Consider the following 27016-nt stretch of genomic DNA (forward strand, 5'->3'; position numbering starts at 1 on the left):
GACAGAGAGACAAGGCCATGCGTAATGACAACCGATACTCCATTGAATGCAACACAACCACGAAAATCTATGGAACAAGTGCGACAAGAATGGCGATGAGAAATGAGCAATTTAAACAGCCATGCACAAAAATTTTTGGGGGTTTTAAAGTGATGAGAGTGATATTGCGGATAATAAAGAGCATCATAGTATATGGGGTATTTGGTAATGTCATGCAAGATCAAAGGTGGTGGGTAGTCACACTCGTCGACCACCTGAGCAGCTCAGCATGGAGCCTTCAGCATAAATGTCCTGGTGAATGTTCAGCAAGAACAAGCAGAACAAAATGGTATACTCACATCAGAGGAACCAATAGTGACAAGAGTAACAAGGAGCTCCTGCAGCGAGAGTGCAGAAAGTAGGAGGTCGAGAATGAGTGTCAAATGAACAAGAGAAATTTTCAACAGTGCACCAGGAGGTACTGCGTGCGTGGGATTCCAGTAATGAATCATGGGAATTTGGGACAAGCCCGTTTGCAGAGAATTAGGCAATTGAGTACCACAGAACCCTCTCTCTACTTCGTAGAGTCGGGGATTAAATTTTAGAAATGGGGTTAATATTCGAGGTATGCAGATTATGAAACAAATTCCCTCTGCTTTTGCCAAATTTACTCTGAATTTAATCAATAGAGTTTGATCCTTATGCATATTTGTGACTTTATCCAGAAACTGTCCATCATTCGCACAACAGTCAAATGGGTTGAAATATGCACGATTTTTCTCAGGATATACATCACATTTGTTTACAGGACTTTTCCGGCTGTGTCTCAGGTGTGAGAGTGTGAGGGGAATAAGGTTATGCTGGGTTTGAATTTTTCTTGTATCATGTGACTTATCACACAGTGCCCTCAGATATCGCCCCTTCACACTCGAATCGGGGGCTGGGAAGGAGCCTGGCCTCAACGCACCTCAGTTGCTTATACAGTCAACTGAGGTGAGACACTTTCATTAACATTCTATCTAACTGCTAATACTCTCATTCAGTCTACTGCTGGCTTCTCCCAAGCCTTCGCTACGTCTTCAGCATCCATGAAAAGGTCCCAAGTATCACACACGAGGGTGAGTCTCTGTTTCAGTTCCTCGAACTCTTTTGTCTGTTCCGCATGAAGGTCACGAACGATCCCATCGATCTGATCTCTGCTCAACTTCTGAGCTGCATTTATTACCGCATATGGAGGGAGGATGTGACACTCGAGCAACGGGAGGTTGGAAAAAGGATGTTGACAAATAACAATGTCTCCATCCTTTTTGAGCGCGAAGTGCTGGGCTGTATAGGATGTCGATATGAAACTGTATCGTGTTTTGGTATTGGATGGCCACTGCAGAAAAGTAAATTTAGCAATATCATGAGGGACATGATCGCAAGTACCTGTGACCGGAGGGGTATGAATCCCGGTTTAGAGTCGGGACTTTTCCTCCATTCGATAACTGCCTTGACACGATTATGGACGTCTCTCATTGTCGCTGCGTCCGGCAGGAGAAGCCATTGTTTAGTATCAAAAAGCGAATGCCAAGTGGGGCTGACTGCGGACTAACGTCAGTGCTACAATCTCACAAAAGATGACATGGTGTATCGTACGAGGAAAAAGGTTTGTCCTGGTGTCAACATGCCAACTTTTGTACTCTAAGCCAAGGCAATATTCGTATAGCGTTACCTGAAGAAACATTAGGGTCACGCTTCTCATAGATCATAGAACTGCATACCATACTGTATTGGGTTGCTCGTGGTATGACATACGCCATTTCGGTACAGACCTGGTCCATCACCTGCGTGATGAGGCAGACGGGACCGCCGTAAATTTCTTTACACATTTTCCGAAATTCATCGTGTGTTCTGTTAGAGATTGCCTTCATCAATCTTTCCGAGCGACTTTCGGTGGTAGAGTAGAGGGTGGAGGAGGTTCTACTCTTCTTGGGGGGGGTGTACTCGTCGTGGCTACTTTCTTCGACTGGACTGGGGGTAGCTTTATCATCATGGTGATCATGGATGGAGTCAGCATAAGACGACTCCGGATCCCGGTCGCTGTCAAGATATTCTCCGAGGCTAGACATCTAACAAATGTCAAGGCTTAGTTCGAAGTAGGGCTCTGGATCTTATCACTTAATCCGATCGATCGGTGTAAGTGCCAACTTTCAACGGTTGTTGACGCCTGTTAGCATTAGTTGCTAGATAACAAAGCCAAACAGATCTGGTCGACCCATAACTGCTAGACAAAATAAAGGCCAATGGGATGTTGGTGGACTTGGGATGCGAGGAGGATGGCGGGCGAAAATTTGACTGGGGGATGGGGTCAATACTACTGCCCTTTGTTCGTCATGATAGGTTGCCGTGAATTGAATGCTGCCGTACGTTGGTGCGACGCTCTCGGAGATCTTCCAATACAGACAAGGATGTAATAGTAGTACGCCGCCGAAAGGTTTGCAGCCCATCTTGCCGTCAATTATCTACGATCTTATCTTCGTTGCTACCCTGTCTGTCGAAATTGGTCGCGCTCTTACCACAACTTTTTTAGACGATCTGGTATATATTATGATCGCCAGGAGGGCCGTTGCGAATGTCTCAAAAGTCGCACAAGTCTCAAAAGTCTCAAAAGTCCCAATACACGTATTATTTCCAAATATAGTCACATCAATGTTAAACTCTCGTGGTTCTTACTTTTGTTTGATTTGCATCATTCTGGACATCTAGCTGGTAATTTCAAGCTAGTCATCCAATCGGACGTCGACTCTTGCAAGCCCTCAGTCGAACGCTTGCGTTTGACTTCCATCCTTGTGTGTATCTAGTCAGTCATCCAATCGAACGCTTGCGTTTGGTTTACATCCGAGTCCCTCTAGACATCTAGTATTTCTGGCCAGTTATCCGACTGTATATAGACTCTTTCAAGCCCTCTATCGAACGCTTGCGTTTGACTCGCTTCCTTTCGGATATTTTCAATCTAGTCGTTCGGTCGAATGCCAGCCGCGTTTGAATTACTTCCGAGACCTTGCGGACGTCTAATTTCTAGCTAGTCATCCAATCGGACGTCGACTCTTTCAAGCTCTCTGCCGAACCCCATCGTTCGGTTCCTTGCGGAATTTAGGCTGCTGGATGGGCGTGGCTGCTTTGATTGCGGTGGTGAGTAGCACTCGAGGTCTGGATAGAGGCGTATTAGACTGCATAGGGACTTTCTTGACCTGTACATCAACGATAGCTGCGTCAGGATACCCTCCATTACAGCGAAATCCGGCAGTCTTGAAACAGAGTCTCGCAGTCACCTTCTGGGTCCACGCGCATGTCACAGGAGCTCGCGAGGGTCAACGTGGACGACCTACGCAGGAAGGAGGGATAGAGATTCGTCGCCTACCCGACTGATGGGAGTGCATCTTGGACGCGCTGGAGTTGGCCGGTGAAATGACCACTCAATGAGAGCGCCAGCCTTCTCAGTGGAAAAATGGAGATCAATGTCGTACCACCTCACATCCTATGACAAGGCCCCCATCAAGGTGTTTGTGTGTCCCCTGATTCGTAGGCCCAGATGATCACACAACCGGCGTTTGCCCGTTTATTCTCTGCACACGGGCTGAATAAGTCAGCATGGACCCACGAGGCAGCAACCGCATGGGGATACCAGAAATGTCGGACGGAGGCAATGAGGGTCATCACCTCGCAATTGGATGGTTTTATTTCGGTAATGAATTGCCCTCACGTCAGCCGTGAGGCCCGGAAACAGCTTTCCGATGCGGCTGCCGAAGTAGACATTGTAATGGCGAAGGAAGCAGGGACCCCTTGGCCAGATGAAGAACCACGAAAACTTCTGCAATCCGACAAATCCATCACATGAACGCTAGGGAGTGAGACTGCCAGACTGCGTTGGTTCATTGGTTGATCTCACCATCTCGGACCTAGAGAGGCAAGTATAGATGAGTCGCTGAGGTGCCTTTGAGTGTAAAAAACAGCTCCGTGGTTCACAAATCCATCCAGGTGGAAATCGACCATTACTTCATTACTTGCCACGCTGATACCACCTGGGTTATTCACTTACAGGAAGATAATGAACGACATAGTGAAGATGTATGCTCAATCCGCGAGATCGGCATTCACCGGATTGGCGGCTCGCTGCTGTGCGCAGGTACGTACTTTTACGCCTCAAACATTCTGAGGCAGGCCCTTGCTAACGTACTTCCCGCTAGCATTCGCTCTCCATACGTCAGAGGTTCCGAATAACGTTAATGTAGAACCATGAGACCTCTGGCCTCAGGCCTGAGCACGCGCCACCCGCGCAGGCAAAGGCCCCCGGTACTACTGTGCCGCATCTTGCCCCCTGCCGCAAGGCTCGACCTGCAGCGTCGTGCTCACTCTCCCAAGAATGATGATGATGTTCTCCTGATCATGGACACTGCGCGCAGATCGCGACCATTCTCTTCAGCTGTTTGGTAATAAATCAGTCTCGTTCGCTTCCACTCGCGATAGATTGATTTCATTGGCATTGAATCGGTGGAGTCCGAGTCCGAATAGAGTGGGTCGCCATCGACCCTGACGCGCACACAGCACCAATCGAGAATCTATTTAATAATGAAGCAAACCAACTCTCCATCCCTCCAATTTTTCGCATCTAGCAAGCTAACCCGCCCACCGCCACCACTATGTCCCATCATGATGATGACAGGTAAGTTGCTGGTCTGCCGCAATCAGCTTTACACACTGATTCATGGCACTCACATCCAGCAGCAGCGACGATGGTTTCGATATTGACGAGGGCTTCTTGTCAAATCCTGACGATGAATCTGGTCCGTTCAACCTAGACGAAGTCCCTTTGGCTGTTGAGTCGGAAGACCCTCTGCAACAACGAGAGGTGTTCGATAGTATATTCCTGGCTCGTGAAGGTCAAGACAATACTGGTCCTACATGGGAGCAGGCTCCCATCTGCAACATGTCCCTCTCTGCCTTCGAGAGGTTGTTTCGCAGGAAGGACAAAGCTAGTGCTGCAAGCTCCTTGCTGCGCCGCACAAACCTGCGTATTGATACCCAGTTCACCTTTGCCTCTGACGACGGCAGGTTGCTGTGGGACGCCTCTAGACATTTCCTCGACTTTGTTCTGGTGGTCTCGGGTGCCATAGGCCTGGATGCTTTCCTTCCCAATACAATTTCTGATCACACGTTCACCGTTACTCTGGACTTCCGCTTACAAACCAAGCAATTCAGACCCAAGTTTGGGAAGCTAGGTTTCGACCCGACGGGATCTATGATGGCAATGGGCAATGGCGGTGCCTGTGAGCTCTGGCTGGGATTTTGCCCCCTCGTCAACATCGAGGATCTCTCTGTGGCTGATGAAGCTCCTTTGCTCAATGAAAAGAAGCATGGCGACACACGGCTGTCCTCCCGCCACTTTCGCATGGCTGTCATGTTCATTGCCTATGCGTTAGCAAAGATACCTAATATGCACATTCACCTGATGCATACGTATGGTACCGACGAGGATTTCTCGTTGTGGAAAATCAAGGATGTCACAAACCTTTAGTAAGTTCGCACTGTGTCTCATTTACGGATCTGCATGCGCCTAATTCAATGACTGACTGGTGTGCATACATTTAGTGCTACGCCCACCCTCACCCTTCGTCTCGATGATCTCAAGTCGCTTCACCGAAACATTGTCTCAGAGTGGGATACATGGGTTCAAGAGGCACCACTTTCATGGAAGGTTGATGGCTGGCTGCAATCGCATGTCCCTATCTCGGTAGCTTGTCGCTATGGACAGAACCAGCCGATCGCCAGTTCAAACCCCGACGCCCGTAGTGTTGAAGAGAGGAATTGGCAAGTCGAGCGGGAATACTCCAATATTCGCTATCTCTCTATGGCAATCGCGACAGATCTGACGTGTGTATCCTATTGTCTCGACAAAGTGCTTGCCAGCTCATTCACATCACGACCAGCTGTAAACCAGTGCGTAGCTGGGAGGAGATTTCGAACGAGGAGATTCTGGAGTCGCACAATATTATATATGATTCTCCGGACCCAACATTCCGACAACCTGTCAATCTCGATGATCTGCCTCTTCGAGATCCCCAGACTCAGAGGGAGAACAATATTTACGATGAAGAGGGTCGTCGCATCCCCCGTTTTCATGGTATCTGCAGCAGAAATACCAAGCCGTGCGGCGTCCTAATCAATCTCGAGACTATTACCGAATTGTTTTCAACATTCATTCCTGATGACGATGACATGGCCCTCGACCCAGATATCATTTTGGACGATGATGTTCGTACTCCTACGGTCAACGTGTATCCTCAAGCATTCCTGCGAAAGTATGGTCACATACAATGCAACACCATCTTGCCTCATTTTTCTCCATTCATGTCCAAAATTCGCAATTCTGTTTCGCGCTTGAGTCGCAACCAAAATGATGATCCGTTTAATGGCCAGCCTGCGGAAGATGATGCAGACGAGTTCGATCACTTGCCTAATGGACCCCTGCCCACTGTACTCTTCGCCAGTGGCTCACAGTTTTACAACGAGATCTCCCACCGCATCAGACCGTCCGCTGATCTTCACGATGTCCAGCAAGGGCGCATCACGTCGGCCCTCTCAGGTGCTTACTCTCGCGGTCATGGCCAGACGACGCACCGCATTGTGATGAGGGAATGCAGCCTCAATCTCCCTCATCAACGTTACGACAATAAAATTAAAGTCAATGATGTTCCTCGGGCTCTGCGTTTGGAGAACGTTTACATTTTTCAGCTAGACTCCCTGAAGCGCCATAAGCGCAATGGAGCGTGAGTTATCATATTAATATCTCACCATACATTGCGGTGGTGCTGACAACATGCCTCTGCCTTAGCTCCATATATAGAGAGATGGTGGTACCCTTAGCCAGCTCTTGGTCTCATCCCACCATCTTCCAGGCTCTCCGTCCGCATCTTTTCGTATTGACTTCAGACGTGCGCTGCTCTTATTCGTGGGTATGCACGTATGCTCACCGCGCTCCTTTCCCTATATCATATCTTCAGGCATTTCCCCAGATATACCAGTGGACTACCTACCCCATTACGTCCTTGCTTGAGCGCATTTGGGATCATTTCTACCCTCTCGTTCAGAAAGGTGTCAAACCCGCTCCCCAAGTCATTGAACTCTGTTCAGTGCTTGAGCGCGCTTTGGCTTATGCTCACACCGGAAATACTAGGGTAATCGCTACGAGTCTCATGAGGCCTTTGTGGTTGGTCCAGAGTCTCCTTGAACATGGCCTGCCCACTTTTTCTCCCTCCGTGCGCTTCGCCGCAGCTCCATCTATTCCTGTTGCCATCAGCCCTGCAGATTGGCCAACTCTCACCAGCATGAAAGTCCCAGCCATAGCCTCCAAGCGCTCTCAAATTTTGACATATGGCAATGACCACTTTGAGGTTCGTGGTTTGGGATCGACTGCCTCTGTACTGCCATTCATCCAGCTTGTCTCCCAGGCTTACAAGGCCGAGTTTCACATACAACTTTCTGTGAATCAACTCTCTTCCAACGCTTTCCTTGGGTACCCTGGCAACCTCCGCCATGCTATTGTCATCGCATTGGTTGCTCTCCAGGCGTATATTGCCGATGTCAAGACACTTGTTACCAAAGCTGTCAATGCCGCCTGCAGTGTCGTGGAGGCAGAGGATGGCGGTGATGTGGAACGGCATGCGGCAGTGCGCCGCAAAGGCCTCCGCAAGTGGCTAGCAACCGCTAATCCTCTCGGCTACGCTGACAAAGGATATGAGCATTTAGTTTCATGCGTGCATTCTAAATCCATGGATCACCACGAAGGACTACCAAATCCAACCAAAGTGAAGCTCTCTGTTCATGATTTTGCCCGGCTTGTCTGCAATATGTCGAGAGAGACCAACCCTGCCCCTGTTGCCGCTCCTCTCATCTCTGGTGGCTGTTCTATGCCCGTCTTCCGCGTCGCCCTGGCCCATATGCGCAAGTATGCCCCCAATGATTCCCCGACGCATGCCGAAAAGTTCCTGCACGATGCGTTCATCGTCGCTGCAAACCATCTTCATATTAACAATGTTCCATGGCATCGTCCAGCGGGATCTCGAGGCAGACGGTCCCGAAAGCCTGTCTTTGACTCCTGGGTCAATCTAGGGAAAGCTGTCGATTTGCAGGCTATCAAGCGCAACCATACCCAGGCGGACAATGCAGCAGCCGAAGCATCCCAGCGAGCCCAGGCCGCGGATTCCAGGGCTGCATGGTCAGCTGACTCCATCACCCTGCAGTCGCTTCCGGATTATGTCCTGCGATCCCGTCTTCCCGATGAATTTTCACTTGACAACATCGACCTTGCGGACGGCGCATCCTCGGACGACAAAGAACCTACCGTGCGCGAAATTTATGAATGGGTATTTGCCAACTTCGACATAAAAAAACCGCTCCATCAAATTGCTCTCATTGCCGGCATTTACATAAGCAGGATCATCCCTGATATCTTCTGGGCCATCTCTGACAAGCCAAAAGCACATACCGTCACCGGCCACGTCGCTCTCACAAATGCCATTCGCGCCCTCCCATGGAAGCCCAATGCTAGCGGCCGCAAAGGCTGCAAATTACCGCAACAGTTCATTGCAATGGTCCCTTCCTACATCCTAGCAGTCTACGACGAGACAAGCCCCTTGCGCAAGTATAGTGATGCGCGCACTCTCAAGAATTTCCCCAAGTCCTGGAATTCGAAGAATAGTGCAAAGGGGATTGGTCCCCTCCTTCTAGTGCGCTTGGGGCTTTTGAGAGCAATGAGTGGCAGAGTCTGGAAGGGCGGTCCGCCCTTTCAGGATTGGAAGTTGCTCTCAGCAGAGGCCGTAGCTGCCAAACATCGGGAGATCATGGCGTGTCTAGCTGATCGCCAGTATGGACCATTCCGATTGGCTGTCATGTTCTTCGGCGTTGACAAAGCTGTGAGTCTCGGACGCACATCTCAGACGTACACCATAAATCCCGCAATCGCATCCATCAAGGCCAACAAACGCGTGTTGAAGGATGATTCTGACAGTGATGAAGTGGAGATCATCGAAGTCCCGATGGCCAAACGCGCCCGCTTCACATGACTATCGCAGTCATGCGCATGCAGCCATTGGCCGATATCTGCGTAGTCCGCTGTGATATATCGTTTATCGTTTTGCCCATAGTAGAACCGGTGTATGGAAAGATATGTCGTGGTTAACCACAAGAAATGCTGAAAATGTACTCTATCCTCACAGTCAGTGACCACTAGGTTTGGCATTTTCGCCTAAAGCATCCTGTCGTTTCGGGCTAACCGCAAACTTGTTGCAAGCGTTGAATGTGTTAACGCACCTGCAACTCTTTTGACCCCACCTCCCTATAACCTCAGTGTGCATTGGGCCAGCATCGTGTCTCCTTCATCCCGCGGTTTGCGCGCAAGTAACCCATGGCACCGAATTCTCCAAGCTCGCCGTCAAAGCCAATGCGCAGGTATCTCAAGAAACTGTCAAAAGCCATGATGAAATCTTACCGAGTCCAACCTCCAAAATACAACTTACCCATTCGACTGCTCCCAGTGGGCTTCCCTTGGGACTATCACATAAAGTTCTAGTCACTCATGATCACTAAATTCATCGGTGGTTCCTAGTATTCACCTGCGTGATAATGGTAATACTCGCTTTCCTAGGTTTCACAAAATGTTCCCCTCGTGTTTCTCGTCACCTTTCGTAGTAAAATCCTATCCTGTTTTCCAAAATTTCACGTACAACGGCATGTGATATACCTACATCTACATCGTATCCTCCTTCTGCCACCAAGGGTTCTTCTGTAATATCCTCTAGAACACGCGCTTATGGAATGAATTCCTCCATCGCCAACTCCATGCGCTCGTCGTTCCCAGTCGTACAGGAGTCTGGTGCGTCTGGAAGCCTGACATCGTGCATTGTTTGCCAGCTTGGCCGACGTCTACAGCCTATGCAACGAATAAGGATACACCATGGGGGATGTGGAAGAGGAAAACTGTAAACTCACCTGACCGACGCGAATAGCCACAGGCTTTTTTAAAAAATTCAGATTTATTGTCGTTTGGGGTCGAAGACCCTATATCAGACATAGCCCTATTCGCACCCGGCTATCTATCGTAGTAGTCACATGCTTGTTCTCGAGGATCTCATCAAGCATAATGAGGAAGCGAGGGTGCATGACAGTCACAAGGAAGGCGATATCTCTCCCAGCCATTTGATGGGAATTCGCGCAAGAAGGAAAGCAAGCTGCTTCGTCATCATCCTGAGCAGATATGATTGAATATAAATGAGTATGTAAAACGACTTACGGGTTGCCAGAGGCATCACGCACTAAAAGAATGGAACAGAACTTGGGCGACGTCAGCCCCCAAAGGAGATGTGACGAATAGACGAGAAAGAGAGAGAGCGAGGGAAAGGAAAGGAACGAGCACCATGTAACACTAACTTCACTCCTTAAGACGGCGTCACTGTCCCTGGCACCTGCCTAAGCACGGACCATTGCACAGCATCGACACCCCAAAGACAAAGCACATACACATAGAATAGTATAATCACTGTACGTAGTGTCCATCATAGGACCCCGCCCCAAAGGACAATAAACAAGGATCCAAAAGAAGAAGAAAAACACTGGCTTGTGTAAACTCATTTACGACTTTTGAAATTGTGAGACTCTTGCGACTTTCGAGACTCTTCTGAGACTCTTTTGAGACTCTTTGGCGATTTTTAAGACCTTATCCATGTCACAACAATGAGAGTATGTTTACATAAACTCCTATAACGTATCGATCCTTTCGTAAATTTGGTCGCATCCAAGCTCATCGTACTGAGTATTGACAATGAGCACCGAACTGTGGACATTCTCTGTTTATGTAAACCGCGGCCATTTCCATTTTAAATATATTCCTTTCCCGTTCTTCAACGTCACTTACCCCTTCTCCGTTGATCTTCTTTAACAACTCTGAGACTTCTCCATACCTTTTTCACAGACTGCTGTATCTCAACTGGGTAATTCCTCGTTGACATACAATGTCTAAGCAGAGACTTCATCATCCCGATCTGGTGGGCCTAGATCCAAAGGTCAAGGCGTACGAGCAGCAGAAACGATGGACAGACTTCAAGAGACAAGATCCCGCAGAAGAGCGAAGGCTACGCGAGAAAAATACCGCAAACAAACGTCGTTCGCGGGCAGCTCAGAAACAGAGAGCACTCGAAAACGCTGGCGACAAGCCTCCTCCAAAACGGCGACGTGTCCTATCATCTAGAGCGATCCAGCCTAACCGCAACGACGTCGAAAACGTCGAGAACACTGCGGGTCCTTCGAACGCTAGCGGAGAAGTTCCTTTAAACACTGAGAACACCGCGGGGCCTTCTTCTCATGTCTCATTCGACGATACCTTCATCGATCCCACCCTGCTACAACAACCCGACGCTCAACCTCCGCGTACTTCCCCCCCTCCAACTCTGGATGCTGAAGTCACCACGCGCGACGTATGCATCATGACGGACATACCATCGCCATCGCAAACTCCACGACCATCTTCACCGGTGACCACACACGAAGTATGTGTCATGACGGATTCCCCACCGAATCATCCCCCCTCATTTCCCGGTTACCCGTCACCCCCCTCGCCAGCTTTGTCCGATCTCACTGACATCGAGTCCCTCGACTTGGCAACTCCCATAATCGGCTCGCAAGTTCACGAAAATTCGCCGACAGTCGCATGGCAAAGTGGCACAACGACCGTGCTGCCGTATATTTACAAGGACGGTAAAAACGTACTGCAACGCGACGCAGATGCGGTCGCGTATATCTCCGCACTTCCTGAATCTTGTCCGGATTCATCAAAATACGTGGTTCATCTACACTACAGTGACTGGCGTTCGAAGCCACGAGAGCTGCGCGAAATTATCACCGCCGCGCTTTGCCAAAATAAAGCTGTCGTCCTTCGTCAATGCGATCAGGCCACCGCGGACGAACTTGACCTCGAGCTCCTGTATGATTGGGGTGCGTCAGGGCTAATGCGCGTTGTAATACATGGTCAGTCCGTTTTTATTCGCTCTATTTGCCTGTCGACCTCATGCGTTCCAACAGATGCGGAACAACGTACGAAAGATTTCACCTATCCGCAGCAGCATGCAACACTTGAGCAATTTATGCGCAACATACACGACCCTAACAAGATACAGTGTATTCTAGATGTTCCGCTCTCACAAGGGGGTCTCCCATTTTTCTTGAGGTGCACTTTATCCCGTCCTCTCATATTGACATTCTGAACTTTGTCTTTTTAGCTCCCTGGACAGCGGCATCGTCGACGGATGGAATCAGTCCACCAATGATTGCCCCGTCGGCCATCAAGTTCACCCCGACAACTTCACCGTACGCTCGTGGGGTTTGCTGGCTAAGCCCGGTTGGTTTACCTATTTTCACCACGACGCGGACGGCGGCTGCACTTTTATTTATGGCGTCGTCGGCACGAAACAATGGACCGTGGCTAACCTGAAAAATCAGGACACGATCTCTCAGACATCGTTCGCCAAGGCAGCCAGATTGTTGGGTACTTTCCCCGAGAACCGCGACGAGATTGCCGCTCTGTGGGACATGGAAGTCATCACGGTAGGAAAGGGGGACCTTCTGTAAGTTCATAATCCGCGATATTTCATTAATTTGCCTGACATTTTCAAGTATACAACCACCTGGTCAATTCCACGCAGTGTATTCGCCTGCAAAGGCCTTCTTTACCGGCGGGCATTTTTATAATCGCGACACTCACCATTTGTCAAAAAACTCTCGTCATTTGGATAACAAACACGGTAAATACTTGACGAACCAAATTCACTCTCACTCCCTGGAAACGTTTCAACGATTGGTCATGAACTTACCGCGCCTATCTCGCCGCACTAGTAATTATCTGAATCATCTAACCCTCTTCGACCGTCTCTAACATCCATTTAAGAGTTGTATACCAGGCCTTTGATGGCACTCTGTCTCATGGTTTTAGACCCGGGCGCCTATGCGGCTGCTGGCGCAGAAAAGAGAGAACTGGTATCTGGAAGCACCAACCGAGCATCCGCTATTGCAACCGCTATCGTCAACCATTTCTGGACGAACCTCAAGACGGAACAAAAGCTATATCGTACTCCCAAACAGACTGCCGGGAGTCAGGGTATATTTGGCCCAGGGGACTTGATCGATAGAGACCAGTTAACCACTTGCCTCCGATCATTCACGGCGATCGAAAATTCTTAGATATTTGTCCATTACCATCCATTCCTTCGTAACCTTCGCCGCATCCATGGATTCTTTGGACTCTTTACGTATTTTCACCGTTGAACTTCAGCAAGTTCACTCTTTCATACCAAGTAATTGTATGGTATGGTATGTAATTTTATGCTTGCATGCGATGCAGATTGATTATACGGAGTTAAGCCAAATTTAACAATAAACGGTAACTCAACGTGAATCTTCTCTTGCGACTTCTGCGACTTTGGGAGACTCTTCTGCGACTTCCATAGATCTCAAAAAATTTCTCCCTGGTAGAGCACGAGCTTGCCTGTAATTTAAGTATAGTATTTTCGCATTGTGAACGGACATCGCTGAAGTTAGAGGTTGCACGACTCCACGAGGCTCTGAAGTCTCACAACAAATTCCCTGCTAAGTCGCCGAAGTCGCCAAAGTCTCAAAAGTCCCAGCACACGTATTATTTCCAAATATAGTCATCGATGTTGTTTGTACTGCTTTGTATACGGCCGTGGCAAACTCTTGTGGCTCTTCCCATCCCGTGAGAATTCATAAAACTTGAATGCATCATCGAACACTTGTGTTTGACTTGCATCATTCTGGACATCTAGCTCGTAATTTCAAGCTAGTCATCCAATCGGAGGTCGACTCTTTCAAGCGCTCCGTCGAACGCTTGCGTTTGACTTCTATCCTTATGGACATCCAGCCAGTCATCCTATCGAACGCTTGCGTTTGATTTGCATCCTTGTGGACATCTAGCTCGTAATTTCCAGCTAGTCATCCAATCGGACGTCGACTATTTCAAGCCCTCTATCGAATGCTTGCGTTTGACTCGCTTCCTTTCGGACATTTTCAATCTAGTCGTCCGGTCGAACGCCAGCCGCGTTTGACTTACATCCTTGCAGAGGTCTAGCTCGTAATTTCTAGGTAGTCCTCCAATCGGACGTCAACTGTTTTAGGCACTCCGTCGAACGCTTGCGTTTGACTTCTATCCTTGTTGACATCTAGCCAGTCATCCTATCGAACGCTTGCGTTTGATTTGCATCCTTGTGGGCATCTAGTTCGTAATTTCCAGCTGGTCATCCAATCGGACGTCGACTCTTTCAAGCCCTCCGTCGAACGCCAGCTTTTGAGTTGCATCCTTGTGGACATCTAGCTAGTAATTTCTAGCTAGTCATCCTATCGGACGTCAATTCTTTCAGGCCCTCCAGCTAACGCTTTCGTTCGACCAATTCGAATCATAATTCAGCACCTGGCGGCTTGTATGTAGACGCCCTGCGCTCCACCTCCGGTTACAGCAGATGGGCTTTGGCTTCGTCGTCTTCCGGTTACTCCGTCTCCTTTGGCTTGGGCTTCGCGTCCGACACGGTCGTGAGTAAGGCGAGGCGGTTGTTGCGGTAGTCTCTACGCTTGCTGTCGAAAATCAATCGTCGTTATCCGGCGAGCTAGAGGAAGCCTTGGGCAGTAAGAAGCGCTCCTCCCCGGCTCGTGTTTCTCAACCTGATCCCTGCACAGAGATGATGCAATAGTAATTTGCGTTGATGCCAAAGCTGACAGGGTCTGTCGTGCATGTGCATATATGAGAATGCGATTAACGGCCACGAAGGTTCCATCGTACGGGGCTTCTTCGCACAAATAACAACAGCGCACGAGAAGATCTTCCTCACTACCTTCGCCATGGAACCCTCTCCCTAAGTATCTTAGGGTTAGTCACTAACCCTAATCGTCACCTTCATGTACTGCACTTGCTCAATCAACACGCTCGATCTTGATGACTCTGCCAGAGGAGTGACAAATGACGGTGCAGACTGGGGTTGTTTTTGCCGAAGAGCGCACTAACACTGATGGATGACCAGAAAGTTTGAAGAATGTTCGCTGAGGAAGTTGCAGTAGCATAAATCTACAGTGCGGTGTTTATGTCCTAGATGAGGGTTCTATAGAGGGACCTGAAGTTCACATCATGCCAGTTCTGAAGCAATAGCGTAGATGCTGGGACAAGCGTACTGTGACGACATTATGTCAGGTACTGTCAGCACCAGAGAAGGACAGGATCGCCTACGTCATTGTTATCAACCAGTTCCCGTAGCTCAAGACGAGAGTTAAGACTTGTGGGGGTGAGGCTTTGGTTGTTGAGGTGGGAAAACGGACTTACACACTCAGGAAACTATTTAGATAACCTGCAATGCGGGTGGATAAATTTATGATGAAAGATAAAGAGGGAGGCGCACAGTGGCTCATGAGGATGTATGGTACGAGAAAGACGCCATTGCGGGGGCAGACGAGAAACTGAAAGGCAGAGTATGTGAGTGGGATAGTTTCTCCCATCGAGATACGTACCAGTATGAGAAATAGCGTGACATCTATACTGAAATGACGAGTCAGTCGTGGAACAGTGCTGTGCGGGGGACACGATTACGTAGTTATCAAGCCCACATTGACAACAAGCACGGTCAATCTGGTGATGAGACCGCCGAGTCTTGACAAAAATGAGCCCATCAGACCGAAAAACGATGGACAGGACGAACCTTCCTCTCCCAGCCCGGGACCTTTGAAACAGGTACACTTGTGTAGCGGCAATGAGGAAGTCGCATGCCATCGAAGATAAGTAAAAACTAGAAGCGGGCAGCTAAGGGTTGCGTAAGGTGTGGAAGTAGTTGGCTGAGAGACGTGAAGGTGAGCTTACATTGCTAACGTGAGTGCTATCCCACAGGGGATCACGGACACTGGGAGAAATGTGAGCGTCAATTAGTCCGATGTTGGACCAAGCCAACAAACCCACGTTTTGACAACCATTGCTGCGACCGGTTTGAGTAAGAGGTAACATAGAGGGGAAATTGAGCGTACCTCCACCAGATCCTGTGTGTAAGTTATGAGTCAACCATGTCGCGCTCACAACAGATTGTTTTTACCTAGCGCAGTCAATGCCAAAAGGACCTGCGGCGCGGCACTATGAGTAAACGGGGACGCGGGTGCAGACTTCCCAGACTTACTATGAAAAATGTGACCAGAATGTTTCCAAAGCTAACTAGAGAGTTTTGAGTGTAGATTCTCAAGTTTGTTGGCTTAGACCTCACGTCGCCATATACGGTAAACATATGTCCTGAGAAGCGGAATAGGTGCTTATCGACACGAAGAAAAATAACAGACGTACAGTTGCACCAGAAAAGCTATTATTGACTACGATAGAGTAAGAATGCTTGTGATTGAAAGGGACGTTGAACAACCTACAGTAATGCCCATTGATGCCTGTAATGAGTAGTTACGACACTATGATATGATAAAACGAGAGAAGCCCACCTCAAACGTTCTAGTCAGAAATGAATATGAGTGGCACGACAAGTGCGAAATGACATACTTGGATATATGTGATGACGTTGCGATGCCACCTTGCCAGACTATAGTATATTGATATATTGATGTGGCGACAAGAGCAAGCTGTGCTGTGTCCAGTGCCCTAGGGAATGTAAGTCAGTGCAAACCAATGAGTTTCAAGTGACAAACCACAGAAAGGCCACCTGAAAAAAAGAAGCTTGAGACTTGCAATTGAGGATGGAGTGCACGATATGCGGTGCTTACCAAGGCCTTCGTAGACCATCTGTCTTTTGGATAAGTGTGGAAATACTGCCAGGTCTGGGCGAGAGTAAAGCCATAAAACCTAGCAAAAAGATAAAGATAAACGATGTCAGGGTCAACTGCAATAAGCTCACATGCTAGAGATGATGACTCCTGATAGCAGTCAGTAGGACGTCATGAAGGGACGGGAAATGATACTAACCAATGAAATGTGAAGTTAGGACAGAGAGAGTATCGTTCATGGTGGGGGTTGGAAGGAGCGTGAAGGGATGGAAGGGTAAGGGGGAAATGATCATGAGGCCCGGGGGATATATGAGTCGGATATACAATGCCGTGGTCTGCGGAGTGCTTCGACGAACAACATGAACGACTAGAGAAGCTACATTACGTTGGAACTTCCAACGTAAGGGCAATCCAACCTCCGCCCAAAGCAGTACTTACTATTTATTCAGTTTAATGATTCCTTGTAGTAGTGGTAGTAGTAGTAGTAGTAGTAGTAGTAGTAGTAGTAGTAGTAGTAGTAGTAGTAGTAGTAGCAGTTACTCGCTCACTGGTCCATCAGCGATTTCTTGACTTGCTTCCTATTTGTGAGCTTGCTCGGTCAATCACGATTTTCAGTACAAGTGTCATTGCGTGAGCTTCCTCGCAAAGTTTAATCCGAGGAGATCGTAGCCCGGTCGGCTATAGCCGGAGTCTGCAACAGGCGTCTGATCAGAGTACTAACTCGCTTCACTATAGCTACGTGTCTCAAACCCTTTTAGATCATGGCAAGGGCTTGGGCGCCTTGCCTCCGCCGAGAATCCGAAATCGTTCTACCCCTTGCCACATTGCCATGACCCGATTTTCTGCAGGATTTGTTTGGTCACGTGGTGGTGCCAGCATCAGCACTTAGTTTTATGATCCTCTTACTAGATGGTCACCAGAGTTCGCGTTTTTTTTTCGCAATGACAATAGCTCCTCAACGTCTGGGCCAAAATCGAAAATTCTTTTACCGTTGGATAGCCTGATGTCGAAAATACAATGCCTGCTAGTTTTTTTTTCGAGATTTGAAGAGTTGAGTCCAGCGGAGGCTTACTGTCTGATTGTCTCAAGGGTTCGCGTTTTTGTCACACTATGTCACACCCTGCCGTCGAACCATTTCACGCTCCGCACGTATACACCAGCAAGTGAGCTTGAGATGCACAATAATATCTTGTAAAATCAGACAGAATGATAGTATGTGAAATGTACGGGAAGATATGCAAGTATGTTACAGTTGACTATATGAAAGTAAGGTATGATGACAGGTACTTAATCTCGAGGGCTAGCGTGAATTATAAGGTAGGTGTAGTTGTTGAGGTGGCGCAGGTTGATGATCAGCATAAGAATAAGGATGAAGAGTATGATAATGTGTACCAGGTATATGTAAATTGTGTTGGGAACTCGGAGTAAATGGGTGATGCTCGTTCAGTCGACGACGAACTGCAGGATGCTCAGGTTGCTCGACAGTGGCACTTGCCGGTGCTACGTTCTCGTCAGTTGTGCTTGTGTGCGTGTGCGTGCGCTTCTGTCCGCGAGGGGCCCGACCATAAAGACCAGCAAATTTCATATTGTCCTTCAACTGGGGGTGACCATCAAGGTGTTCTTGAATTAGTGCAATACGTTCAGCATTATATCCAGGCCCTTGATGGCATCTTCTTGCAGAGTGCGTAACACTTCTGTTTGATGGTCCGTTTACTGATTGGGTTGCCTGCAGCATCAAGGTGCTCGATCCAATCCACAAGCACTCGCTCTTTGTGCTCTGAGAGCAGCTGCTGGTGCTTGTGAGCATCACTAAGAGACTTGCGAGCACCACGAAAGCGATCACGAAAAGTGCTCTCAGGAACACCATAGTAAACTGCAGTTCTCTTGATGTTCGGTTTGTTGCCGGCTTGCTGATCTTCCTGAAGCTTTGTGCAGGCCTTCTTGATTTTGTCTTCTTGGGCCTGGCGCAGCTGTTTAGGCTTGACCATCCAGGTCTTCAGCGCTAAGACTCCAAAAATGACACATGTGTTTAGTGCCGCATTTCGGCACAGCGGAATCTCAATTCCTATATCACACTTTGGATGGATTGTCACGTCTGATCGTGTTTCTTGTACCGCACATCATTCTATCAAGAAAGTAGTCTCGGAGATATTTATTTTAACATGGCCTAATCATATACATTCACGATGTACCATTTCAGAATTTTCCGTGATGATATGCTTGCTGGAGTGTGCATTCTATGTGTAAAACTAGCCTCCAGCACCATAAACTGAGCCCTGGCACGAGAACCACTTGGATTTTTTTCACAAAAAAAATATGACAATGTGTATTATGCTTGGGAGAACCCATATGTAACATACAGGAGGATTCTGTGTAGAATTGCGTGTGCTAGAGTGAAAACACGAACCCATGAGACACACGAACCCCATCTAGTAATCAAACCTCGGCTTAGAATGCGCCACGGGATCAGTATATGTTTATGAGTACTAGTAGCGTAACGTTCCAGTTTTTGAAGTGCTTTCTGAACTATAATTAGGATCAGGGCTGTCCACCCATGTCGACTCAGCACGTGCTAACCTTAGCCTACGGGCACAGAGGCAGACACAGCCTCGCGCTGCTAGCAGAGCACGCAGAGAACAAATCTGTCCAGAGGTATGGTTTCTATTTGGAATGGGTTGCATGCAATTAACTGCTCGTTCGCTAGGCGAGTGGCCTATCACCCCCGATCATGATAGTGATATCCATGTCGTGTGTGACTTGGTCAAGTCATGGTTCAAGTTGCTCCCCGAACCTGTCTTCCCATCGTCGTCTTATTTCAATGTTATCGAGGCGATGAGCAAAACCCATTCCACCATTGTTTTTTCAATGCTCATAGAGCTCGAGAATCTTAATTCGCGGCTTGCGTGTATCCGGAGTGTTGTGAGGCTTCCTCAAGCAAACTTTGAAGAATCACCGAACATCTTGATAGGTGAGTTTTTGTGCCTGTTTTTTTCGTCGGCTGCATGATATTGATGCTACTACTCCAGAGTAGCCGACTATGAGGAATGCAACCAAATGACAGCTGAAGTCCTTGCAATCGTGTTCGGTCCCAACCTCCTGCTGGCACCTCAGAATGACTTTGCCCTGGTTTTGTCGAACATGGGACATACCCGCAAACTCGTGAAAGCCCTGATCACTCATGTACGTGATGTGACACCATTCATCGTTTCTTCGCCGATGCTCGCTGCAGTTCCATGTAATCTTTGACGATAAGCTTGAAGCCGACCATGACGTAGAAGCATATGAAATGGAGGAACCTGTCCTCGAGGAGGACGAAGGAGCGATAGACTCTCCGGCTGGAGTCATGGACCATGTACTATCATATACACGGTCACACCTAACTCCCCCCCCTCCCCACCTAACTCCCCCCATACATCTATCACGGATTCAGACTCCTTGTTGTCGTCATAATCCTTTTGGATTCTGTTCTCTGGGTCACCTACGACCGTTCGCGGACATGTATTATGGACATTGTACAGTACCACACTTCCCGCAGTAATCTCGCTGTCATCCTGGCGTTCTTTTTGGCTTCACCTGATTATTACTCGTGACTTCTCTGATGTGTGCAAAATTACTGTGAAGTAGTCTAGATGCTTTCATAACACTATCTCAATCTTCATTCCAATTACTTGCTTGTTGAGGGACTTTGGGTCCTTCTGCGCGTTTGCCCATGACGGCGCTGTCGATGCACGGATACGACAGCTACTGTTGCGAGCTTGATCGCCCACTGTTTTGCGGCTAGTAGGTCAAGAATCTTGAAGTCGGTAGCTAGCAGATCTTGTTCAGTCTAGAATACGATTGATCAATCTGTAGAACTGGTGAACTTTATCTCGATATCGACACCCCAGGCTTCGCCGTTATTCTGTTCGTGCTTAGCTCACAGCCAACTGAGAACCTTGTTGCCCTCAATACTTCCTAGCGCGTTCTCAGCGAGTGTTCTGGGTATGACTTCGAATGTGGTAGCATACCGCAATGCGCATGTTGTGCCAGCCCCCTCATCTTTGATGCAAGGTGAATCTCAACTCGAATATTTCTTCAGGGTCTGGATTTTCGTGCTTGAAGTCGTCTTTGACCTCTGAGAAGGACAGGCACACTGTCTGCGTGGCCGAAAATAGGACAGAATCGGCTGCCTTGACATAGAAAAAGTTGCGGGTGGGTTTGGATGATCTTGATCGATGATGAGCGATCATTTAGGGTTAAGTGAGATGGGTTGCTTACCCAGACAACATGGTATTGCTATTGTTAGAGGAAGATGGTGGCGCGGATGAGCTTTGGGCGCGAGATAACGTCTGATTCGAATCACGAGCGGGAGGGTTGGGAAGTTGCGGGTTCGGTGGCAGCATGTTGTAAAATGCAAGTGTTCGACGGGGGGCTTGAAATAATCGATGTCCAATTGGATGAATAGCTAGAGATTACGAGCTATATGTCCGCAAGGATGAAAGTCAAACGCAAGCGTTGGACGGGATGAGGTGCCCGGAAGGATGTAGGTCAAACGCAGGCGTTCGACGGGATGACTGGAAATGCGCAATGGGAAGCAACCCAACGCAGGCGTTCGATAGGATGACTAGATAGATGTCCTTAAGAGTCAAGATGCAAGTCAAACACAAGCGTTCGACAGGATGACTAGCCTGAACTTGAAATTACAAGCTAGATGTCCAAAATGATATAAGTCAAAAAAGGCAAACACTGGTTAAGATGATTGATTGTAAATTATATAGAAAAGATGTGTAAGATGATGCAAGTAAAACGCAAGCGTTCGACGATGCATTTTATCAAAATGTGGACCACAAGAGCTGCCTATGCACAGGCAAATGTCATTTGATGACTGGATTTGGAAATTTATGCTAGTACTGATCAGCCTATCGATATATCATGACACACTAGCTAGCGCTCCACAGCGCTACCTCTCATGATGCAGCACGTGGTTTTTTCAGCTGACTATATTGCTCACAACTGACTTGGTTGTGGCACATTGACAGCCCAGTTGTTATCTTGATGCCTCTCACTACTGTTATGACTCTCCCGGCCATGTATTCTAAGCTCCCTATGACCCCTGGATCCAAGGGTTGGCTCCCAAAATCACCTTCCAATACTACTACCCTAATCGCCTCTCCGGCGAGATGTGTACCACTTCAAGCTGAACAACTTCAGAAACCAGCAGAATCTACTATCACACTCCCAACAGACAGGCAACTTCCGGACAAGCAAGTACTTGCACACCTCAAAGCAGCAATACAAGCAAGACTCGACCTCACAGATGATAATCAAGCCAGCTTAAGCTTAGGTTAGTATTTCTCAGATCGCTTATCAGGTTCCAATCTTCTTCTTGACCATCCATCATCTTCATCATCTTACAGAGCATTGTGCAATTATTCTTGAAGCTCTTCAAAACCCACAATCAAACACGATCGTAGGTCGCTTTGTCGTTGTCGTTGTCGAGCAATGTCTGACTCGGAAACCCTTCAAGGTCATTGTCGGTATCACACCTGCAGAGTACGCAGCAGTATTAGCGTTTACATCTGAAGAGAAAGCCTTTGAAGTTCGAGCAAAGTGCGCGCTATTATCGACTGTCTCGTACTTACAATACTGATAATATTTTTACAGATTCGCCTATTTCGAGAACACGCAAGAACTTCAGATCATGCCCCCCCTCCCTGTCCATGAACAACCAGCTGCCCACCTTTCCAAGGCCATTAACAAATTCACGGATGCTCTTCCATACGACAAACTCTTGGTCGACGTGACCGTGCACCTCAACCACCGGATCCAAAACAAAGACACAACGAATATCCCAGATTTACACCTCGCCGTCACAACTCAGCCGCCAGAGGACGACGGTGCGGACGAAATTGAGATTCCGAAGCCTGTCTCGAAATGGGTCGGGGAGTGTGGACTTTCGTCAGACCATGACTTCATGGTGCGGAAACTGAGAGTCACGTGCGACGGCCATCGTGACATTGATCTTGCTCTGATCATGTCCTTCAAAGAGCGGTTTGGATGGCAACAGCCCAAGAAGACGAGTATCGCCGCTCAAACTCTTCGTACGGTTCCCGTATTGGAATACGAAGAATTCGTCCCTGCACGCATAAAGAAGAATCTGAAGTTTGGTCCGGTCACCATCCACTCTCATGTGTGGATCGACATCAGCGAGATTCGATACAGCGTATTCAGACGTGGCGCGGATGGCCACTTTAATTTTAACAGCAAGAATCCAGACACGTTTGCAGAGGGGGTACTCTCACATTACTATCCGAGTCATCCGTACTCTAATCCCAGCTCGCTCCCTACAGACCCTTTACCCCACGGTACATATGTCCGACGTCGAACGCATGTTGAGGGATGGCGCAAACGCGTTGAAGGAGTACATTGTTTCCTTGATGCAAGGGATGAGTTTAGAGGCGTCTGCAATCCAGCTTGTGCGCGAATCCAATCCCATTTTCGAGCCCGTTTGGGGGGCTGCTATCAATCAAATATCTTCTGCCATATATCTTACAGCTTACTGCCGTTACTTGGATTGGCGCAACCACAAGTACAGCAAACGTAAGATCTCGCAGACTGCTCAATCCTCAAGCACCGGTGATCAAACTACTGCCTCCATCTCGTCTGTTCCTACATTGGCCTCCTCGTCTAATCCTACATTAGCCTCGTCTGATCCGACAGTCTGTTCCTCTGCTGGGCTCTCGCTTGATATGCAACCCGAGCCCTTGGCAAAGAAGGCCAAGACCAAAGCTGCTGAGGAGCCAAGGCGAAGCCGAAGACGAAGAAGACGGAGACAAACAGAAAGGGGAAGGGGAAGTCGGGACTCTAGGCTGGAGCTGTATATCATCGAGGGTGAGTCACTCGCCCGTTCGAAGTCGATTTTCTCCAATGGTCTCATACATTATGACTTAGATTGCAGTACTAGTAGCCTGCTATGCAATCGCCATCGTTCTCGCTTACATGCTGTCATGGCCACTCTCAATATACCCGCCAATATCTGTGTACTTGTAGGTTCTTTCGCATCAGACTATAGTAGTATTACTACTAGTGCTCATTGTATCGCTTACGTTTGAATATCACATCACGGTTGACTTAGAGTTGTCAATCACCAGTGCCCGTGACGACAACTTCCTGATGCCGGCGGCAGGAGGTTTGATGGATGGATAGCCTGTGGTGGATACGAGGGCCGCTTGGCAATCCATAAGCCTGGTTTTAAAAGTATGATGATATTGCCGGTGAACTGGAGTAGTACTAGCAAAAGAAGGATGAATGGGAGCGTTTGAAATCGGAGACGGCTGAATGTTCCACTGCTGAAATCTCATGTTGAACAAAATGGATTCTCCGTCAGACGACGAGCTCGAATACTTATACCAGCTATTTAGCGTCGCGAAAGGGCATGGCCACAGGCAGGCCTCCCATTGATCTGGATGAGCGGCAAGCAAATGTATTGTATAGCCTTGCATTGGCTTGCTGGCGGGAATCCTCCGAAACTGAATCATGTCGTGTTACAGGTGTGCGATAGGTTTGAACTTACAGATATTGTCAAGTAACAGTCACTGGTCAGTAGATGATCAATGAGAAATGAGCACAGGCTGGCGCCTCGACTATCTACTTCATCTTGGCGTGCGATTAGACAAATTGGGTTGCTGCTTCGCCTCATTTACGAAAGTGTTTGGTTGAAGTGTGACGAACTGCCTCAATATTTTCGAAGTGAAGTGAAGTCAGTTCGAACTGCATCAGTTCACCAGCAACGCTATGAATCGATTCATGCCAGACTAGTAATTTGCAGATATCTAAAATTACCGTCAGCGCTCAGCTGTCGCAAAAGTCCCACAGTAAAGGAAGTTGTCGCAGAAGTCACAGAAGTCACACGGTTAAGGAAGCATCCAAATTCTGGAGTCCGAGTCTTCTACACTAACTAACTTATACTTATGTGTTGGAGTTCCAGGGACCTAGGTACGTAATCATAGAGAAACCTCCCCTCATCGTGTCTAATGGTGGACTCGTCTAGATCTTGCATCTCACTCGCTACGGATACCATCAACGATCATGACGAGCGGAAGTAGCAGTGTTAGCGTCACGCATGAGCAGGTCATCCTCGGACAGGCAAACCTGCACAGGTGACGTTAACCCAGGTTCCTGCACCGCAGAACGCGTCCCTTCCGTTCGCGACCCCATTAATCCCTCTTGAGTCAAGTTCCCGTATCTCTCAAGAGGACAAGGACGCTCTCTGTGTTGAGCTCGCCTCCGGATGGAAGAAAACGTCGCACACGGTCATCATGATAGTCGTTACTTATTATAAGCAAAGTCAGTCCTATCAACCCGAATTGCCATACTACTCCTCAGAGTCCTCACGCTCTCTCTCACTAACTTTTATTCTTTCACGATTATCTCCTCCCTTCATTTTCCCCTCCTCGTTTCTCTTTCATCACTCGGATACTCGGACCTCTTCCCTTATTCCAGTTCCATCTTTCTAAATCCAGTCGTTTTACACTTCGGTCTTTCTTAATTGTTTTTGTTTTTCACCCATCTCAAGCGACCTCCTTGATTTTCACCTTCCACTTCTTTGCTGTTTCTTATTGCTACTGGCCCGGGGCACCTTCTCCCAAATGTCAACTATTGACTCCAAACACTGACTATTGACATGATGCTAACGCTCACACAGCTCTCTGGCATCTCTTCCATTACCTCCTCTGGCAGGGCGCAACGACGGAGCATGCGGGCGCAGATGTTAGTTATGAGTATTATGAGCAGGTGCGTTCGTTCGTTTATACTTTGTCTGAGCATGTTTAATCTGAGTATTATGAGCAGGTGCGTTCGTTCGTTTATACTTTGTCTGAGCATGTTTAATCTGATGGTTTTGACGTGTTTCTGTTCATCTTATCATGCATCTAAACATAATACTCGCGCGTCCTGCACCCATACATCCAGCCACCTCATCCAACACCCACAAATGCCGATCAAGCATCCGCAACCCATCTTTCCAAGCGTCCTCCAACCAGGCGACCTCGTCCGGGTCCACGACTACCATCGCCTCTCAGTCCCGCGCATGTTCATGAATGTGATGCATTCTGGTACTGTGAGTGGCGTGGGTGGAGAAAACGGTGGGGATGTGTAAGTGTTTTTTGAATGACGACGGCAAGAGTACTGATATACTGCACCATAGGATCATCAATTTTTTTTCGTCCATACGCCTTTCTCGAGTTCAGAGGTGCTTAGGTGTTTACTGCGTACATCCCGCTCCTTCCCGCTCTCTGTAGTGTTCCACACTACCAAAGAACACAACAATGCAGAGCTCGCTGCGTCTCCAGAATCTGTTTGCACAACTGCCGTTGAACATAACAGCAAGTGAATGTATGCGGGTTAGTATGTGACGATGCTTGAGGGGTGGCGGAAGATTGGTTTTGGAGACACCTCAGGGGGAAGTGCGCTTGTACTGCCAGCGTAATTCTTGGGGAGTACCACAGGGACTCGCAGGACTTCGGTTGTAACAGTTTTACGTCGAGCTGGACACACTTGATGTGTGAACCTGACTGGAATGTAAACATATGTTCATTCTCGAATTTCTTGTATCTCTCATGTGCCAACCGGTATCTACTGTTCTTGTAGGTCAAGCGAAAATTTTTACACCATAACTGATGGACGTTCTCCTCGCCACCCGTACTTAAACGTTCTGAACGATTAGTAACAGCAACATCCCGACCGTCACCATCCCTTTTTTTCCTTTTGCTCTAAGCCCAACCCCAGCGTCTGAACCATCCGAATCGAGCTTCTGTATGCGCAACTCCAGAACGCCTAATAATCTTAATTCGGTATACTGCGTTGAGCCTTGCAAGATCTATATAGATCCTCGATCGATCGCGGTCTGAGAGGTATACCAAAGACCGACCAGAACAGCCTTCTTGATCCATTGAATCGTTACCATCACGATTCACGAGCACTATTCATTTCTTTCTCGATACGGATCCCCCTCTCGGCACTCGGTGCGACATTCGGCAGCCCAGGCTTCAGCTTCAACTGTCGTGGCGGTGGATCGGATACGAGATCATTAGATTTAGCACCCACGAAAGCACTTCCATCGGAGGACTAGAACCAACACAGAAGCGAGAGGCCTTCTTTGACTGGATCAAGCAATCTGTCACTTTTTATCCGCAGCGATTGGGGTATGCCAACAAACCGCAAG

General features: G+C 48.2%; 11 protein-coding genes across 11 annotated transcripts; 7 read left to right on the forward strand and 4 right to left on the reverse strand.

The window, feature by feature from the left end:
• Nucleotides 1-178: 178 nt before the first annotated feature.
• On the reverse strand, nt 179-491 carry DFJ58DRAFT_743841 (uncharacterized protein; the record flags this gene model as incomplete). The annotated part of the gene is made up of 2 exons (XM_041387277.1): nt 179-291; nt 339-491. 2 exons carry the CDS (start codon nt 489-491, stop codon nt 238-240), a joined length of 207 nt encoding a protein of 68 aa, XP_041246675.1. The 3' UTR covers nt 179-237.
• A 411-nt stretch (nt 492-902) lies between these two features.
• On the reverse strand, nt 903-2209 carry DFJ58DRAFT_743842 (uncharacterized protein). The gene is made up of 4 exons (XM_041387278.1): nt 1743-2209; nt 1618-1693; nt 1408-1562; nt 903-1357 (listed from the first exon to the last, which is right to left on the reverse strand). Exons 1-4 carry the CDS (start codon nt 2088-2090, stop codon nt 1019-1021), a joined length of 918 nt encoding a protein of 305 aa, XP_041246676.1. The 5' UTR covers nt 2091-2209; the 3' UTR covers nt 903-1018.
• An 810-nt stretch (nt 2210-3019) lies between these two features.
• DFJ58DRAFT_220366 (uncharacterized protein) lies at nt 3020-3472 on the forward strand. The gene has a single exon (XM_041379310.1). The coding sequence runs from the start codon at nt 3127-3129 to the stop codon at nt 3388-3390; it is 264 nt and encodes an 87-aa protein (XP_041246677.1). The 5' UTR covers nt 3020-3126; the 3' UTR covers nt 3391-3472.
• A 7-nt stretch (nt 3473-3479) lies between these two features.
• Nucleotides 3480-3859, forward strand: DFJ58DRAFT_725107 (uncharacterized protein; the record flags this gene model as incomplete). Its single annotated transcript, XM_041385185.1, has 2 exons — nt 3480-3521; nt 3548-3859. 2 exons carry the CDS (start codon nt 3480-3482, stop codon nt 3857-3859), a joined length of 354 nt encoding a protein of 117 aa, XP_041246678.1.
• A 699-nt stretch (nt 3860-4558) lies between these two features.
• Nucleotides 4559-9224, forward strand: DFJ58DRAFT_220406 (uncharacterized protein). Its single transcript, XM_041379311.1, has 6 exons — nt 4559-4684; nt 4744-5535; nt 5611-5892; nt 5949-6788; nt 6854-7412; nt 7470-9224. Exons 1-6 carry the CDS (start codon nt 4662-4664, stop codon nt 9081-9083), a joined length of 4110 nt encoding a protein of 1369 aa, XP_041246679.1. The 5' UTR covers nt 4559-4661; the 3' UTR covers nt 9084-9224.
• Nucleotides 9225-10765: 1541 nt separating this feature from the next.
• Nucleotides 10766-13485, forward strand: DFJ58DRAFT_774419 (uncharacterized protein). Its single transcript, XM_041389379.1, has 5 exons — nt 10766-12039; nt 12094-12238; nt 12291-12635; nt 12685-12902; nt 12956-13485. The coding sequence occupies exons 1-5, from the start codon at nt 11028-11030 to the stop codon at nt 13246-13248; spliced, it is 2013 nt and encodes a 670-aa protein (XP_041246680.1). The 5' UTR covers nt 10766-11027; the 3' UTR covers nt 13249-13485.
• Nucleotides 13486-15197: 1712 nt separating this feature from the next.
• On the reverse strand, nt 15198-17054 carry DFJ58DRAFT_725110 (uncharacterized protein; the record flags this gene model as incomplete). Its single annotated transcript, XM_041385186.1, has 20 exons — nt 15198-15242; nt 15299-15344; nt 15392-15525; nt 15577-15604; nt 15656-15715; nt 15765-15865; nt 15923-15962; nt 16019-16034; nt 16084-16095; nt 16149-16173; nt 16230-16264; nt 16314-16339; nt 16391-16416; nt 16468-16485; nt 16537-16546; nt 16595-16693; nt 16741-16754; nt 16816-16894; nt 16947-16965; nt 17015-17054. 20 exons carry the CDS (start codon nt 17052-17054, stop codon nt 15198-15200), a joined length of 873 nt encoding a protein of 290 aa, XP_041246681.1.
• A 930-nt stretch (nt 17055-17984) lies between these two features.
• On the reverse strand, nt 17985-18805 carry DFJ58DRAFT_220664 (uncharacterized protein; the record flags this gene model as incomplete). Its single annotated transcript, XM_041379312.1, has 1 exon — nt 17985-18805. A coding segment is annotated over one exon (690 nt), but the record flags the coding sequence as incomplete, so codon positions are not given.
• Nucleotides 18806-19494: 689 nt separating this feature from the next.
• Nucleotides 19495-20061, forward strand: DFJ58DRAFT_656517 (Rho GTPase activation protein; the record flags this gene model as incomplete). Its single annotated transcript, XM_041381911.1, has 2 exons — nt 19495-19799; nt 19842-20061. The coding sequence occupies 2 exons, from the start codon at nt 19495-19497 to the stop codon at nt 20059-20061; spliced, it is 525 nt and encodes a 174-aa protein (XP_041246683.1).
• A 1572-nt stretch (nt 20062-21633) lies between these two features.
• On the forward strand, nt 21634-24109 carry DFJ58DRAFT_774448 (uncharacterized protein). Its single transcript, XM_041389380.1, has 6 exons — nt 21634-22138; nt 22212-22264; nt 22322-22404; nt 22459-23086; nt 23145-23685; nt 23746-24109. Exons 1-6 carry the CDS (start codon nt 21850-21852, stop codon nt 23904-23906), a joined length of 1755 nt encoding a protein of 584 aa, XP_041246684.1. The 5' UTR covers nt 21634-21849; the 3' UTR covers nt 23907-24109.
• Nucleotides 24110-24642: 533 nt separating this feature from the next.
• DFJ58DRAFT_774449 (uncharacterized protein) lies at nt 24643-26575 on the forward strand. The gene is made up of 5 exons (XM_041389381.1): nt 24643-24789; nt 24845-25140; nt 25499-25587; nt 25765-25947; nt 26000-26575. Exons 2-5 carry the CDS (start codon nt 25113-25115, stop codon nt 26183-26185), a joined length of 486 nt encoding a protein of 161 aa, XP_041246685.1. The 5' UTR covers nt 24643-24789; nt 24845-25112; the 3' UTR covers nt 26186-26575.
• Nucleotides 26576-27016: the final 441 nt, after the last annotated feature.

The sequence above is a fragment of the Suillus subalutaceus genome (assembly GCF_016647625.1).
Source record: "Suillus subalutaceus strain FC151 chromosome Unknown DFJ58scaffold_24, whole genome shotgun sequence".
NCBI lineage: Eukaryota > Fungi > Basidiomycota > Agaricomycetes > Boletales > Suillaceae > Suillus > Suillus subalutaceus.

What these genes read in the sequence shown, in the direction of transcription:
- DFJ58DRAFT_743842 (XM_041387278.1), bottom strand. Translation starts at nt 2,090, where the DNA reads ATGTCTAGCCTCGGAGAATATCTTGACAGCGACCGGGATCCGGAGTCG. An exon ending in GAGCAACCCAATACAGTATG is followed by an intron (nt 1,694 to 1,742) that starts GTATGCAGTTCT and finishes ATGTTTCTTCAG; the next exon opens with GTAACGCTATACGAATATTG. An exon ending in TCATACCCCTCCGGTCACAG is followed by an intron (nt 1,358 to 1,407) that starts GTACTTGCGATC and finishes ACTTTTCTGCAG; the next exon opens with TGGCCATCCAATACCAAAAC.
- DFJ58DRAFT_220366 (XM_041379310.1), top strand. Translation starts at nt 3,127, where the DNA reads ATGGGCGTGGCTGCTTTGATTGCGGTGGTGAGTAGCACTCGAGGTCTG.
- DFJ58DRAFT_220406 (XM_041379311.1), top strand. Translation starts at nt 4,662, where the DNA reads ATGTCCCATCATGATGATGACAG. An exon ending in CGCCATAAGCGCAATGGAGC is followed by an intron (nt 6,789 to 6,853) that starts GTGAGTTATCAT and finishes CCTCTGCCTTAG; the next exon opens with CTCCATATATAGAGAGATGG. An exon ending in ATGGCAATGACCACTTTGAG is followed by an intron (nt 7,413 to 7,469) that starts GTTCGTGGTTTG and finishes CTTGTCTCCCAG; the next exon opens with GCTTACAAGGCCGAGTTTCA.
- DFJ58DRAFT_774419 (XM_041389379.1), top strand. Translation starts at nt 11,028, where the DNA reads ATGTCTAAGCAGAGACTTCATCATCCCGATCTGGTGGGCCTAGATCCA. An exon ending in GGTCTCCCATTTTTCTTGAG is followed by an intron (nt 12,239 to 12,290) that starts GTGCACTTTATC and finishes TTGTCTTTTTAG; the next exon opens with CTCCCTGGACAGCGGCATCG. An exon ending in GTAGGAAAGGGGGACCTTCT is followed by an intron (nt 12,636 to 12,684) that starts GTAAGTTCATAA and finishes GACATTTTCAAG; the next exon opens with TATACAACCACCTGGTCAAT.
- DFJ58DRAFT_774448 (XM_041389380.1), top strand. Translation starts at nt 21,850, where the DNA reads ATGCCTCTCACTACTGTTATGACTCTCCCGGCCATGTATTCTAAGCTC. An exon ending in TCAAGCCAGCTTAAGCTTAG is followed by an intron (nt 22,139 to 22,211) that starts GTTAGTATTTCT and finishes ATCATCTTACAG; the next exon opens with AGCATTGTGCAATTATTCTT. An exon ending in ACCCACAATCAAACACGATC is followed by an intron (nt 22,265 to 22,321) that starts GTAGGTCGCTTT and finishes AAACCCTTCAAG; the next exon opens with GTCATTGTCGGTATCACACC.
- DFJ58DRAFT_774449 (XM_041389381.1), top strand. Translation starts at nt 25,113, where the DNA reads ATGATAGTCGTTACTTATTATAAGCAAA. An exon ending in GTTATGAGTATTATGAGCAG is followed by an intron (nt 25,588 to 25,764) that starts GTGCGTTCGTTC and finishes CCATACATCCAG; the next exon opens with CCACCTCATCCAACACCCAC. An exon ending in GGAGAAAACGGTGGGGATGT is followed by an intron (nt 25,948 to 25,999) that starts GTAAGTGTTTTT and finishes ACTGCACCATAG; the next exon opens with GATCATCAATTTTTTTTCGT.